Source organism: Sylvia atricapilla, chromosome 6 (genome assembly GCF_009819655.1).
Source record: "Sylvia atricapilla isolate bSylAtr1 chromosome 6, bSylAtr1.pri, whole genome shotgun sequence".
NCBI lineage: Eukaryota > Metazoa > Chordata > Aves > Passeriformes > Sylviidae > Sylvia > Sylvia atricapilla.
In genome coordinates, this window is record NC_089145.1 from 30,380,376 (window position 1) to 30,396,953 (window position 16,578).

General features: G+C 36.2%; 1 protein-coding gene across 14 annotated transcripts in view; it reads right to left on the reverse strand.

Moving 5' to 3' along the window:
• GPHN (gephyrin) overlaps positions 1-16,578 on the reverse strand; it is a 274,586-nt gene that overhangs the window by 112,288 nt on the left and 145,720 nt on the right. For 8 of the 14 annotated variants that reach the window (XM_066321404.1, XM_066321402.1, XM_066321397.1 and 5 more), the window contains one exon: positions 7,528-7,566. The exons of the other annotated variants lie outside the window; for them this stretch is intronic. In XM_066321404.1, coding sequence (XP_066177501.1) covers positions 7,528-7,566 — 39 coding nt within the window. The remainder of the gene's footprint in view (positions 1-7,527; positions 7,567-16,578) is intronic. 14 annotated transcript variants of the gene reach the window in all.

Here is a 16,578-nt window from a genome sequence, read left to right on the forward strand (position 1 = left end):
TTTGCCAAGAACAAATATAACATATGAAATATTTGCACTTCTTAAACTTCAGCCGAATTCTTCCACAGATTAAGTAGCTGCTCCAAACACTTAGATCTCAAATCATCAATGCTGAAGATTTAACAAAAACAACCCTTCCCAAAATACATCTTCTGCAAAGGACAGGCTAATAAGTGATAATTTTTCATGAACATATCATAGCAACACAAGAACTACAAAAAAAAAAATACTACCTCTTAAGATTCTCTTACACAGTATCTTTACTTCCCAAGTAAATGATAAAGCATCTCTAATAACAGCAACTTTAAAGTACTTTTTCTCCAACCTAAAAATTCATAGAAATAATTCTTTTGTGACATCCAGTGATGCAATTCATATGTACAGAGTCTGAACAGTTTTGGCACATAGAAATTAACCTTTCATTAGAACTGACAAGCAAATAGATTTTGAAAGCCCAAGTGACCTACTGTGCATTCTGTCAAATGACTTCCTGTATAGGACTATTTTAACTTCTGGCACAATCACATTTTTTGCCTCCAAGATTCTGATGGAAACAATTGAATGAAAAAGTTTCTCAAACAGAAGATGAAAAGTATTTTGTTGAAACTGCTGCAGCACCAAGCACTGAAGTGGAAGACAGTAGAATTCTTAATCTATCCTGAGTGAGGAATATTAAACACATCAAGTTTACCTTTTCCTCTGGAATTTTATTTTACTATTTAATTAATAGTTTACAGTATTTTATAGTAATATTTAACTCTCTCTCTCTATATATATATATATATACACTCTCTCTCTCTATATATATAAAACTCCCAATATTGGATATATTCTCTCTATTACACTGATCTTGAGGTGTTTACTATACATATTTCCAAAACACCAGTTTCTTTCAGTTTTAAAAGATGTTAAAATATCTTTCATGCACTAGGTAAAAGCAGTTGAATCATTTATTGATACTACTCAGCTGTGACAGAGCAATTAATACAGCTTTGCATTGTACAGATAAATTTGGCCAATTTACTTCCCAGCCACACAACTCAGTTTTGAAACCCTTGGGGTTCTTATAACATACACACTTTTTCGTTAATCTAGACACAGGAACACAGGCATATGAGCACCTCTTCTCACATACACTCCTGCTGTGACTGAAGCAGCAGATCATGTTTTGCAGAAAAATCTTTTTGCTTTCTAATAAAACTCCCTCTGTGTCCAAACTTTTTCAGAAAACTGATTTTTAAACCAGCAGTGTGCGAGTAGATCACTGAGAAAAGGGGGTAGCTTTCATGGAATGACAAAGCAAGAAAGATTCTTAGATAGGCACAGCAAGCAGGTTGGTTCTTGCTCTGCGTACTCAAAATGTACACAAGAATCTTGCGCTGAATGCTAAGCATCTCACTATCACAGTAAATGTGCTCACACTAAGTGTACAGCAACTGCAAACATCACACATCTAGGTGGACTAACTAAAGTAAAAAAACAGATGGTATTTCTGTATAAATTATATGGGTGATGCAAGACCATAACTCAGAATAACACAGAAATCAAATGCGCCAAAGGTTAGCTGCCCAACACTTTGTATCTTATGAAACAAATTACATCTTAAATAATCACCTTTTTTATAGAAAAGATAACAATGAAAATAAACAAAAGACACAAAATATTTCTGGGGAAAATACTAGACTGTCTAAACAGTGTAAAAGCTATTGAGAAAATACCACAGTTTTAGCTAGACTGAAAAATCCATCTTTGTTACCTTAAAGTCAAAAGAAAATTCTAATCTCTCTTGCTTGCAAAGAACGATGATTTAACAGCAGCTTCTCACTAAAATCCTGCAGGAAATAAAATCCCTAGGAGACAAACACATCTAAAAGAATTTTGTGCCCTACTCTGTTCTTTTTCCAGGAATGCCCAATGCTGACCAGCAGAAATCAGTAAAATATGGATGAATTGTAAAGGAGGTTGAAAGACATGACAGCGTTAAGCCTTGCTGTTCATTGATTAATTCTGTATACCATTGGACACCTTAGCATTATTTTGTTTCAAAGGAAGAACTGCTTATAGCAAGAAGTGACAACAACCCAGTCATCTTTCACTCTTAAAAAGGGAGTTGTAGGCCAAAATTTCAGCCAAAACTAAAGGTGCAATGTGTAGGTTTCATTCAGCTTTAAAATCTGCATAATCTGCCACTCGAATGTGATGACGATCAGTTCACTTGAATGAGTGATGTACGTGATTGCAACATTACACAAATAAAGCTTATTTGCTACTCAGTATATCTGCAAAAAGGTTGCAAGAAAAAAGCCTAATAAAGGTGTACAAATATTTATTGAAAGCAAACAATGAAGGTGATTACTGTTGCTATGACATTCCATGACAGCAGTACAGGCTGAATCAAACAAAAGCTTAGGTACAGTCTCAGACAATATTTCCAAACAATTACATAGATTTGCCTTGATTAAACTCCCAATGAATTGAAAGACGCTCCAGCAAGTAATAGAATAGTCTGAGTTGGGAGAGATCTTTTAAAGGCCACCAAAGTCCAACCTCCCTTCACAATAAGCAAGGATATCTTCAAGTAGATTGAGCTGTTCAGAGCCCCACTGAACCTGAACTTGAACACTTCCAGGGATGGGGCATCTGTAGCTCTACTGTGCAACCTGTGATAGTGCCTCACCCTCCTTACCGTAAGGAATTTCTTCCTGATATCTAAATAGACCCTCCTTCAGTTTAAAATCATTCCTCCATGTCCTACCACATCAGGCCCTGCAAAAAAGTTTGGTCCTTTTTTCTAGACCCCCATTAAGTCCTGAAAGAATGCAATAGGGCCTGCCTAGAACCTTCTCTTCTCCAGGCTTAATCTAAAACCTGTCTGGGCAGAACAGCAGCAAAATGTAACAACTCTGCAATAGATTACTATTAATTCATTACTTTGCACATCCATCTGTAGGAATAAGGCCTAAAGCCTTAAGAAGAGACGCTGAGAAATGCGTGGTGAAGGGATTCATGCTGGCATGATGGCCTGCTGCTGGGGGCACAAAACCCTGCCACTATATACAAATGGCTGCCCCCCACCACTGATGAAGGCAGCAACAGGATACTTGATTACAATATCATCTTCACTTCTCTCCAAAGCATAAATTTTGCATTTGAAATCCTCTTTGGCAGAGGATGAGAACATGATCTCATTCTGCAAACAAGTCAACAGGCTTGCTCCTCTTATCCTTGCCAAAGCTGGGATGCCTCTGTAAGATTTGTGCCTCTGCCTGGTTTAGACGTTACCTGTGAAGAGTTGTACATAGCACTATATGCTTACATTTTGTAGATCTAGTGTATTTATTACAGTTAATCTAACAAGAATGTATAACATGTTGCTTTCACAAACTAAACAATCAAGTTGTGCTCATGGAAGTTCTTACTGAATGTGACCAGACTTAAAGTGCTACGTTGGTTGCAGTGAGAGAATAAGCTGACCGCACCCACAGCCTCTAGGGAACAGCTGGGATTGATTTGCTGTCAAATTTCTGTGCTCTAAACGCAATATCATCTCCTCATTTTCTAGCAAAAGCTATTGGCCAACTAATTTAAGAGGTAATAGAGAGACACTGGACCTCACTCTGTACCAGCAGTCATTCAATAAATTGTTAAGTGAATTGTAATAGCAAAAGCCTTTGTCAGTGATGACAAGCATGAACCAAAAGCCATGTATGATCTTTAGTATCACATGTATCATCCAAAGCATTCTTCTCTAAAATTAACCCAATAAATGTTTCAATCTGAATCCAGAATCAATATACAGACATAATAAAATCTGAATTCCAAGTTAATTTTAATTACTGTCAGACACATTATTTTTGAGTGGAAAACTTAAACTGAAAGTGAAAGCAGCGATTAAATGGACCATGGGAGTGAAACACCTTTTGAAAATCCCAAGTTAGTGGGATTTCTTTTTGAGTGCAAAAGACCTGTATTAGTTAGGAATTTGTTTTCTTTCCAGAAACAACTGAAGAAACTAGTTGGTTAGAGACTGCAATGCTGCTATCATCAGAAAGGATACCTTTAGAAAACAGAGAAGAATAAAGAAAGCGAACTGTAAAAAAATCAATGGAAATTACAAAGTGCATTGAAGTAAAGAGAATATATAACAAACACTCTCTCATTACAAATTGCAGGATTTAGATATTTTAGTTCAGGAAATGACTATGACAACTGTAACAGGGTTTTATCAGGGATAATATGGAAAGAAGTGAATCTAAAAAGAGGACTAAAACAGATATAAAATTGGGCTGATGACAGAAAATTTAGTTATTCTCGAAAGGGAAACTATGACCTGGAAAGACTTGTGCTGTTCATGACTGTTTCAAAAGCCAATTTTGGTAAAAAATCAGCACAGCATAGGCTAAAGAATACCTTCAAGCCCCTCCTCTTCCCTCTCCCCCCACCCCCCACCCCCCCCAAATAATAAGCACAAAAGACTAAAAACACCTCCCTAAAAACCCTGTGAAGAAAAAAAAATGTATATCACTGTGACAGGGATTTAATAGAGAAAATGTTACTCCCAGGGCTTTGCACGCGAATTTTTCTTTAACCAAATGTTGACTCATTTATAAGACAAAACCTAAAATCTACTCTTTTAACTTACCACAGATTCTTTTAGAAATAATTTGAATATTTGTAACATAACTTGACCACTTCTGGCAGAAAACTGATTTAATTTGATATGTTACAGTGAATCTGCCTAAGACAGCACTGCATCAGTTCTGTCATAGGTATAACTTTCAACCAAGAAAATTCCATACATTCAAGATAAGCTTAGTGTCTATTTTCCTCCAGCTTCTGCTGCTTTTCTGCATTTAAAATTAATGTAACTTGAATAGTATTTGAAAAAAATCCCCACATATTTGAGGTAATATTACTTAAAAAAACTCTATAATAAAAAAAACTAAAACGAGACATGAACAAATTCCTTACGTGTCTTGGGATAAGATTCTGTTCTAGCAGAATCCTGCAGCTCTACAGTGCTAGAGTGAATATTTCTCCTCCCTTCCAGCCTTGCTATGCTTCTCAAACAACAGCCTAGGGAAGCATCGAAGTAACACTGGGAGATAAAGCTTGGAGAAATAGATTTGCCACTGAGACCTGTTCTTGTCACCACACCTTCAACAACATGAAGCTAGTAGGAAGTGAGAGACTGACAGCCTCCCATCTTTATGAGTTCATGAAGTTGTGAAAAAAATACGCTTGGAAAAGCAAGGGAGGGTTGGAAAGGCTGAAAAGAGAGAGGATGGGAGAGCCTAGGAGATGGTAAAAGACTAAAATATAGGTGGACATTCACATCCTCCAGTTCCTTGGAGCAAAATACAAATTAACTGGTTTCCAGGCATTAATGTGATAACTGGGGGAAGGGACCTACTAGGTCTTCCTCTGAATATTGTCAACTGTCCTGGGAGCCATCCTCCACAGCAGCAAGCTGGTACTGGGGGCATGGGAATATGGTGCTCTCTCACAGTGTCTTTGTATGATTCCACAGACGGCCCCACACTGGTGAAAGCTGCTACTGACCCAAGGGATGCTGCCCTGCCTCTATGCCTAGACACAACTTCACATGTTTAAGGTGCCTTTGAAGATAGCAAAAGCAGTAATAATATATCTGAAAAGATTAAAAGCTGAAGTTAAAAAAAACATTACATACAATTTATTTAAATATACTAAGAATTTACTATGAAATGGTGACAGGATTCATTACGACAGAATATTTTCTCCAGATCCTAGTTGTTACTGGATTGTAAAACACAATTAAACCCAAAAACAGTCATAATAAGCTAAAAACTGTGGCAGAGCTAGGAAAAAAAAGGCCAAATGAGTTGAATTAAAAGAAGAGCAGGAAATCCTGCTTCTTATTCTAAGATGTGACAATTATTTATTCCCTTACTATGGACCTTACAGATGTAGTCAAGTCCTTGTTCTTAATCTGTGAGAGAGTGACAAAAGGTTTCTGTAAACTGGCAATTGACCATTTTCCCAGTACAGAAAGAGTAGGAAGCAGCAATTAGGACACATCTCAGTTTGGTAACACTGTACTGATCCGATGGTTTATTTAGATTAGCTGCAACTCTCTGTTTTAAATAAAGAGACCTGTAAAATTTCTTACTTTACTTCTTTGATCCACTGTGTTTAATGAACACAGCTCTACAGTCAAACCTTAATCTTTCTGGGCCTGAGCAACAGATTGTTTTTCCCTCCTGTTATAACCTATTACCTCCATAGATTCTGAGATATCTTAGGTAATATTAGTACTTAGTTACTATTGAATTTAATCCTTAATATAGTTCAACTTAGTAATACACCTACCTAATAAAGTGATGGAAGCAAAGACTAAATTCAGTTTGGTTTGGGTTTGGTTTCTTTTTTCATAAGATGGGAAAGGGTTTTGAGTAGTTTTATGAAAGAGCTGAATGCTGGTACTGAGATCAGTTTTGGTATGTTAGACTGAATCAGACCATGAAGGAGCCAGACAATAGCTTTCCCCCATTCCTTACAATTCTTCTTAATCTTTTCAGACTGGTTCATATTTAGAAACAAAATCTAGGCAGATGGGTAGGACAATATGATAGAAATGCCAGGCATAAAAGCAAGTGGACAGGGCGGCAAAAGAGCAAGTATCAATGAGTAAGCAGACTCCAAGAGCAGCAAAGGGACACTATAGTCAAGGATCAGGTGAAAAGGCATGAGGAAAATGCCAAACATTCAGCAAGTTGCCAAAGCAGTACCAAACATTCAGTAGGTGTGCCAAGCAGCAGAAGAGCAATTCCACAAAGTCAGCAGATGCACTCAGCAGGAAGGCAATGCCAGGCACTTGGAGCAGGAGGCAGGGCAGCAGTAGGCCAATGCCCATGTACAGTAAGACTGAAAGGAATAAAGAGGCGATACATGCCGGCCAACAGATGGACAGGGCAGCAGGTAGTCACTGTCAAGCAATTAGCAGGTCAAGAGGCAATGCCAGACACTCAGGCAAAGGGCCAAGATTTCAGGAGCACAACGCCACACAGCCAGCAGGTAGAGAATATAAGACAGTAGTGAATGCCAGGCAGCCCCCAGACAAGGCAGAAAAAGACCAAAGGCCACCAACAATCTGATGCAACTGTTGGCAAGAGCAAAACATAAGCCTGCCAAATGACTGACAGGGCAGCAGGGTGGCAGTGCTTTATCAACAACTCAGGATACCATAAGTGAAACAGCCCCAAGAGTCTAGATGCTCACCCTTTGGTAATATCATTTGATCAGAGTGAACCATGAAAATCCACAGGAGAATAGCACACAAATGGAAACAGCAAATGAGTCTGACCCTAGCACTTGGGGAGGCCATGGGACCTTCCTATAAAACAAAAATATGAGAATCCACAAGAAAATCAAACAAATGGGAAAAATGTGTCTAAAAACTGTTTCTGATGATGATTTAAAAAGCAAAAAAATACTAGCAAAGAATTAGTTTGGAAATGATTGGGTGGGATTGAAGATGTTGCTTACCCCTCTCTGGAGCCCACATAATGGGAATGTTGGGAATTTCTGCAGCAGAAAAACAGAAGAGAAAAGGGATTTCTGACTCCCAGTTCAAGGAAAGCATGTCAATTTAGGACTGGGTAATCTCTTTGGGCAAAAAATAAGAATTCAACTGAATCTTTGCCCGTCCCCAGGTACATGCCTTTATGGAGGTTCGTGAAAAATTTAAGAATCCCACATCACTTTCATCTCATGACCTCCCACCCTTGTTCCCCAAAACCACACTTACCTCTAGCACCTCTAGTATAAGAGGGGAAAGGGGTTGGTCTTGTGAGCTCATTCCCACATCCACTGCAAAATGGCTTGTGAAGTTGAACAGGAGTACTCATTAGCCACTGCCCGGCCATTTGTGAGATAAACGGAAGTCATCATTAACTGTTACTCATTATTAGTGTAGGTTGGTGTTTCAATTTGGCTTAGACACACCCACACTCTAATGAAAAGAATTAGTCTTATGAATCTCATGGGGTAACCCTCTTCTAAGTATCAAACTTATCAGCACCTCTTTGTTACCTTGAATATCCTCTTTTGTTTAACTTAAGCATTTTGCTATTTAACATGGTTGTTTTTTTAAAAAATTAAACTGTTTCAATAATCTTAGCAGCTGCTTTATTTCAGAAACATGCAATGAACTCTGTCATGTAAGAACTGAGAACTATTAAAGTCCAGTAATTTAACTCATCTATCATTTAAATCATGAGAGTTTTTATTCGGTATTTACTTAGAAACTAAAAGAATCAACAAGAATCAAGCTTCACTATTTCTTTCTACTTAGAAGTCCACATTGTGTGTGCATTCATCCACCTGCACATTAACTTTTTCTTGTAAACACTGAAAACCTACACTCCACTTTGACGAGCCAGTAATATGAAACAAGAAGCCAACCCTTCCCTCTTCAAATTGTAGAGGACCTTAGATAATAAAAAGGAATCATCAGCTTTGCTGTGTGTGCCTTTGCTGAATTAGGATCTGGAAAGTCACAGAGACAATGTGTAAGGACTTGCTATCACTCATTTGCAACAAAGTTTTTAAAGAATATAGTAGTTATAGGCTAAGCTGATGGAACATTATTTATATTGATCTCTGAGTATCAACCACTCCTTTTTCTTCTAGCAGAGCAAGGCACAAGAATAAGAGGTTAACAGAATTTCTAATTTAGAAATTTGGGTCATAGAATAGGACTTTCTTCCTTACCCAAACTTTCCCACATTAAACACTGTTACTTGGACTTAAAACAAAATGGCAAATAATTCAGACAGAGACCAAGAGACTTCCATCATATGATTAATAATGGCATAAACCAGCCAGGAACTGCAAACACTGGCTGAACCAGAGAAATCAGATTGCAAGGTACTAAGAGCACGCATTAGCAGTTTTATAAAATCCTGTGGTTTTGTGGCCAGCAGGAACTACAATTAGCTGCACCACATCAAGAACAAAATTGCTATCACCTTCTCGCTGAAGTGAGATCTTTCAAGCTTAATGAAAATGAACTATGACAAACTGATCTCAGCGTACTGTAAGAAAATGCTTATTTGTGGAGGAAAATACGGACTTTTAAAATCCACTGACAGTTTAAATGTCAACAATAAATAACAGCAGGTTATGCACCTCACTGTTAATTTAGGTATTCTGATGACAAAGTAACTGGGAAAAGAATATATGCATGAAGGGACAAGAAACTTAAAAATAGTCTAAATAGAGGTTAAAAAATAATTATTTTCTCGTCCATAACTGATAAGACTTTCATGCCTAAGCTTGAGAATAGTCATTTTGGTACTTATACTGAGTCAACATTTTGCTAAAGCTTCACTGCTCCATGTGGTAGCAACTAGCAAAAGCAGAAGGACTAGTTATAATTCCAAAAATAACTCCCGAAGCCAGCAGATTTCCAAGACTCTTCTAGTTTCTTTCCACTTAGTGGCTGAAAAAGCTCCTACACAGCAGGGAAGAAGTAAATGAGAAATTCTCTATTCTTTAATAAGCATTGGTTTTAATGATCAACTATGTTAATAATGAGTCATTTTGCTATCCTGGTGTGCTAATGTCAAAAGGACTAACTCACTCAATTTTTCATACATCTTAAATCCAAACCCTCTGGCTGGGTTTTGCTGTCTAGTTATCATGTCTTTAAGTTGCCTTCACAGAGAAGTCTTCCTTACATGTCTATATTTTTTTTTCTTAATTTTTGCTGTATTTAGCTTTTACTAAACTATTTGTAATATACCACGACCAGAAAAAAAATTACACGTTAAGGGCAAAATTTACAGGCCTGACAATGTTTTCAAGACTATTTTGCTTTAACTTGATATATAGTTTTATTCAGTTTCCTATTATCCTCTCAAAGTACTGCTTTAATGGAAACTATTTTTAGAAATGCCTAAGAGGAAAAAAAAATTCCAAAAGTTCCAAACTGAAAATTTTATTATGTAGAAGTCCTATGGCTGACCTATTTTTCTTTCCCAGTTACAGAAAGGACTGCAAGATACATCCACTGTTGTGGCTACACTGCTAATAGGAGACAAGCCAGTTTATTTAAACTAATAGAGAAATGTCCACATGAGCTGTGGGCTCTACAGTGAAAACATGGCTAAAAGGCATCACTAAAACCAAGAGGAGGAAAAATCTTCTCTTTACCCCATTAGGAAAGCACACCATAATCATACTGTTCATCTGGGTGTACTTTAGGAAGCACTGGGTTCACTCACACCGGAACCGTTTGTCTACTCTCAGGACACGCCAGCCTTCTTCCAACTGCCATTCCTAAACTACCTAGGAAAAAAACCCCCTTTAATTTCAAAATTTAAGAACAAAAATGTGAGATTTCCTGGCTCATTACTGCACCTTTGCTTCTCATTTTATGAAACAGTCAAATTCCTTACTGCTGTTTTACTATTCTTTTCAGCAGAGCTTGAAATATTTCCTACACATCTGAAAGTCAGAAAACACAGCCTCTATTTGCTACTCCAGAGTATTATGGACACCTTAAAAAAGGCAAATAAAAGCTGATCCTCAAATGAGCAAAAATAACCAAAGGCTTAATAGGAATTCTATTAGCTCTATGATATGGTCAGACAACTTTACACAGAAGGTTAATACATAAGTAATTAAAAAGATATTTGCCCCAGCATTTTCAGCCAATATTATCAGGGGTTTGCATTTTCAGAAAAGAGACAAAAGCAATTCATGTAGTCCTTTTGAATACAGGAAATAAAATTGTTTAATTATTAATTTCAGGATCCATTTGATTCAAACTATTTTCTCATCTAACACATACAGACCATAACGCTCTACGTGCAGGACAATTCATTTAACATCATCCATGACTTCTGCAAGAAGTGCAAGAAACCTTGAGTTTTATAAGACATTTCTCCCATTAGCCAGCACTTCTGATTTGACAGAATTAAAATTAAGGATACAGCTATTTAGGGAATTTGTTTGTGCAATTAATCTCTTAAACAAACCAACCAACCCAAACAAATAAAGCCTTCCATTACAATGCTTTTATTGTATTTTTCTGGCTCGAGCTTTCTATCACCAGCTATTTTTACAATTCTCTTTAGTAGGTAAAGAAAAAAAGCCTTAAAAAGCCTTTAGCGTTGTACGTTATTTCCCAAAGAAAATATAGGCAAAACCAAAGTTATTTCTCAGTGTTCCTCATGATAAACTAAACAGACTGAGTTGTGTAACCATCACAGAAATCATCTCTCCTTGCCATCATATTTTTTTTTACCTGTATCTGTAATCCACTGTGACAGCTGAAACTTTTTAAAAGGAATGTCAGTAAAAATATGCAGCTTTCCGTTTTAGACACATCAATCCCATATACAGACAAGTATTGTCTCTATTTGTTTGATGGTCTTATTTTTTGAGTAACCTCTGATAGTTGAGTAAATGGAGCTGAAATGGGAACTGCCTTTCTTCCCCCTCACATTTCTCACTATAGGTGTCTGAGCAGCTTGCAGGTGTTTCCACAGAGCAACTGCAGTTGATGATAGCACCACTGAGCCCTTCCATGATGATGGTATGCTACCAAGTTTCCCTGAGAGAGGAAGAGAGGGGAGGAGAGGAGAGAGCAGAGAGAAAAGAGGGCACTCTAGCCCTTTGTAAGTCAGCTCAATCAGAGTGGAATTTCTCAAGACTCAGATACTTCTGTAAACTGACTGTGCTGTGTGGTGCAAATAATCTGTATACTGCTGCTTCTCAAAGAAATTGGTAATAGATGTTTAGTGAAAAGTGTTCTGTAACATATCAATTCTTCTATAATAACATGACTTCCCAAGAGAGATTAAAAATCTAAATATATAGTTTTAAATTTAAGTATATGGCACATAGATATATCTGAATTTTATAACACAAATTACAGCATATCAAATAATAAATTTTATTGAAAAATTAAAGCAGACTAGATAAAGACCTTATATACGCTAGGAACTGCCTGGAGGACTAAGAAAAAGGGAATGGTACTTTACAGAGTTGCTGATAAACCTCTAAAAGAGGAACACAGAATTTGGAAGGAGTCTGTCACAAAGCAATCTGCTCCATTTAAGCATCTTTTTTTATTAGATGCACCTGGCAAGGGTTGTAATGCTGATCCTTCAGGAGCAAGCTGGGTTGGTAACAATTTTCTAAGAACCTCAAAAAGTCTGATGGCAAGTTACAGCGTTAGACGTCGTCCATACACAGCACATATTGTTATACAATAGCTCACCACAGAAAACAAACTTAACTCAGAGCAAGACCTCCATTAAGAGATATGAAAGGCTACAGTTTAAAAAGAGACTACAAAAATATTTTCTTAAAACAGCTATTAAATTGGAGGGTACCTGGAATACTGAAGGGTGAAAAACTGAGATGGTAGCCTGGGTTATTAAAGGTTGTACAATTTCATATTCCTACCACAAAATTACTTATGACCCATGTGAGATAAAGGCTTCCTTCTTCCACACTATGGAGCCATTCTGAAGTGACAGTTTGCAAAATGGAAATTATTTTATTTCGGTCCAGTGCTAATAATAAAATATCGCTGAGGAAGAACAGAAGTAGTCCTATATCCACAACAAACAATACTAGAAATCGTGCTGCTCTGGAAAGGCAATATTTGAACCAGGGAGGACAAAAAACTCCTATATATTATTTCTAGTTTATTTCTAGTTTAAGTTGCTGTCTATTAAATAGAAATTGTTATTTGAAGAGTTTAAATCACAGTGGATTTGGGTTACTCTGATGGAATGTGTTACGGTGAGAGTATGGCTATAATATGACTATCCTATTGTGTCATAATCATCTTATTTCATTAACAAAACTAAAGTGGAAGACAGACAGACAAAGCACAAGAAAACTGAAAATAATAGATACTAAGAGGGTTTCCAACATTACCTGAGGCAGAGAAATAGATATAGATATTAAAATAGTCTGCAGGAGTAAAATGGAAGAAAATCCATGAGAGATACCTTAGAATATTAGAAAAAGCCAAATGATAGAAAATTTGCATTTGGCAATAATTATAAAAATGCTGGTGCAATTTTGAACTGAATACAAAAAGACAATTACAGAAGAATTGAGACTTTCTCCTATCCAAACATGGCTTCTGTGTGGTATCTTTGGAGTATTTTGTTCATTCTGAGCATGATTTTTCTGAAACATTGATGAATAGAACGGAGTTCCAGAGAACAATGATTTCTTTTCATGGACTAGAGAACTCTAATAAAGAATATATAAGTATGCATATATTTTCAGATGAAATGAAAACAAGTATGTGTCTAAATACATTTTAACTAGTCCATAAATATTGAAGAATATAAACAGCAAGAACTGAAAGAAGCATTCATAAATTTTCCAGAACACTCGAGAAGTAGGAAGACTGTAAGGTGCCTGGTGTTACCTGCTAGGAAACAGCTTCTCTATGTTTTTATAAAGTATTATCTCAAAATCTTAGGACTCAAAACTACCTGCAGTGTGGATGAACAACTTGTTGTAACACAGTTCAAGAATGTCTGTCATCAGTTGCGAACAAAATGTTGATTTCTACTGCTATTATCTAAGTCATAAAATTAGTCTCACAGATGGGCAAACAAGTTTTGCACAGCATCATACTAGAGACAAAGGATAAGAAAACAGCTAGAAGACTGTTAGGAGACAGACAAGTGACTTTTTGGATGTACAGTTTTGCAAAAGAATAAATACAAAATACAAAAGACAGAAAACTGAGCAGAGCACCCATATACGTGAAATTTTTTCTTTTTCTTTGTACTGAGCAAGAGCAACAGAGAAAATACATTAATATCTCAGAAGGATTCCTAGGGATTGATAAAAATGCTGCAATATTATTTCATTTTTTCACCAAAGTTATACGCATATTGTTGTCAACATTCTGTAAGTACTACCACTGAAATATTGTAGTTCCAAAAAATAAATGTTTGCATCTGGAAATACAAAATGCAAGTTCCCTAAACAAATTAATGTGGGCCATACTTGGATCTCTGTCCAGCAACAAATGCTTTTTAAATCAACAAGCTGACTGTATGAGCAAACTCCAGTAGAGATTGAAAGACTATTCCCAAAAATTATATGTGAAATTACATGGTAAAAAAAAAAAATTTTGTTGTATCTCCAAAATTAGGCATACACTTCAGCTTTAGTAAAAATGCACACTACCACTACCTGCCATAACAGTTTAGAATTCCAGCATTCACTAGTAACACCTATAACACGCTTCCTTTCATATTCAGCCATCCATTGAGTGAATTTGGTTTTTTAAATATCCACATGCATGTCATCACTTGTAGTTGTGTAGTCAAGAAAGTGAAGAATGTTCACACGGCCAAAGTAAACTGACCTTCACCCCTCAAAATGTGAATTGTAGGAACTAATTCAAATGCTCCTCTTCATGCACTGACTAGACTAAGGCTATAAATTTAGGGATCAGAGACAGGACAGGGAAATCAGATACCGTGAATATTCCTAAAATCTTCTATTCTGTTACAAGAAAAAATGTTATTACACATCACTGAAACAACTGCAATAACCTGGAATGGTTCTGATATAGTGCTCAAAAGGCAAAGTGAGTGGGGAAACTACTAATTTTTTGGGATGCTTAATTACATATTTCTGAGGTATCAAAAAGCCATTTTTAGCTATGTTATGCTAGGCACTTAATTAAAATTTTATCAATAATTACAAAATTCAATTAGCATTAAGTCTTTGGGTTGCAATTATTCTTGGGAACTACCTTTATTGTGTATGCACAATAGCAATTATGCTATTGTGCATACACAATATGTCTATTCTAGAAAAGAAACAGAGAAACCTACTTTCTAATCCAAAGTACAGGGGAATTAACTAGAAGCAGTACTGAAACATACCAGCAGAAGTATGACTCAACAGAGTACTGTCTCTGTTCTAGGGTAAAATAATAAAACATTTTCCATTATCAAATTAAATTCTTAAAGATTTTAAATTAACATCTTAAAGATGATATCTCAATAGCACAATACCATGATTACATCCTTTCATTATCAGTTCAGTGGTGAGAGCAGGGTGAACCAACACCATATACACGAAGGATGAGAAACATTTCCTGCATCAATGCAAGTTTTCCTAAAGACTTATTATTGCACATTTCATGTTGACATAATAAATTTTGCATTTGGAGTTTTCCCACTGACACAATAGACATAAAATATGGGGACAAAACTTAGGCCTCCTAGCATGTTTTTGGTATGACATACTGGCAAACTGATTTTCTTCCCTTAAAAACATTTGTTTGGATTAATAATGTAATAAATCCTACCATTGGAACAATGCTTGTCATCACCCCTTTGTAATAAACCTGGGATTCTATATCTCCACTATGATTTAAGTTAATCCAACTTAATTAAGTGAAAAGTGAGTATAAAGACTCTCCTATACATGTTCTTTTTAAATATGAGACTAATTTGACAGTCAGAACACTTGTTTCTGTTTTGATCAGTCCAAGTCTTGCACATCTATTAAGTTTAAAAACAGTGCAGTTTTTCTTCAGTACAAGTTACTAATTATTTTTATATCAATGTGTTTTTATTATACAGAGACATAGTAATAACTCAGATAACTTTCAGAATGGCTTATGTGACAAAACTGATGAAAAAAATCATGCCTGCTTGTGTTAATTACTTTCAGCAACAGCAATTCAATGTAAAGAAAATACTAGATGTTTATGCACAGAATTCTCTTTTTTTTGCCCCAAATGCTGCTTGAGAATCTGTAGCTAATTTTTTGCACTGGCTACAATGCTTCATCTGGCACTGCTGCCTAGGCTTGGCCCTGCACAAAGGAGAACCAAAACAGAAATTCATCCCTCCTTCAACACAGTCCTGGTAACACAACCTTCAAAAGCATTATGTTTGCAAGCAAGAGACAAATTTAACCAACTCATTTTTCATCTGTGGTGGCTTTAGCAAAGTGAATAATCCACAAAATCAGTTTCACTAAGTGCCACACTGTGTTCATCTTAACATTGTTCCCATTTCCTGGTACACACACCACCCCTCCCTTACACCTTGAGTAAGGTTTTAATTACTCAAGGTTTCTAGTATGTAATTTAAAACCTAAATCAGAAGTAACGGAGCATTTAGTGTACATGTTTCTCTAGTTACACAAATGTTATAAAATAAATTATGTTTTTGGATTTTTAACAGAAAAATTTTGAACTTCAGGCATGCGACAATACACATTTGTAAGTAAAAGGCATTGTAGATATGCTATAAAGAAATCAACATGAGAGTCTAAGAAATTGAAAACGTGCATGAGTACTTAAGAGAAATCTAGATATGTTTAATTATGCAAATAAGCGCAACTCACTCAATTCTACCCTTTAGTGAACATAACCACACCAAATAAAAGATGTGATTTTAAAAGTTCACGTTAATCTAATTTGGAACCATAAATACAAAACTACTTCAAGAACGATCACACAGTCATTTCACATGACAACTCATGGCCATGAATTCATTAGGTTCAGTTTCTCTTTTTTTCCCC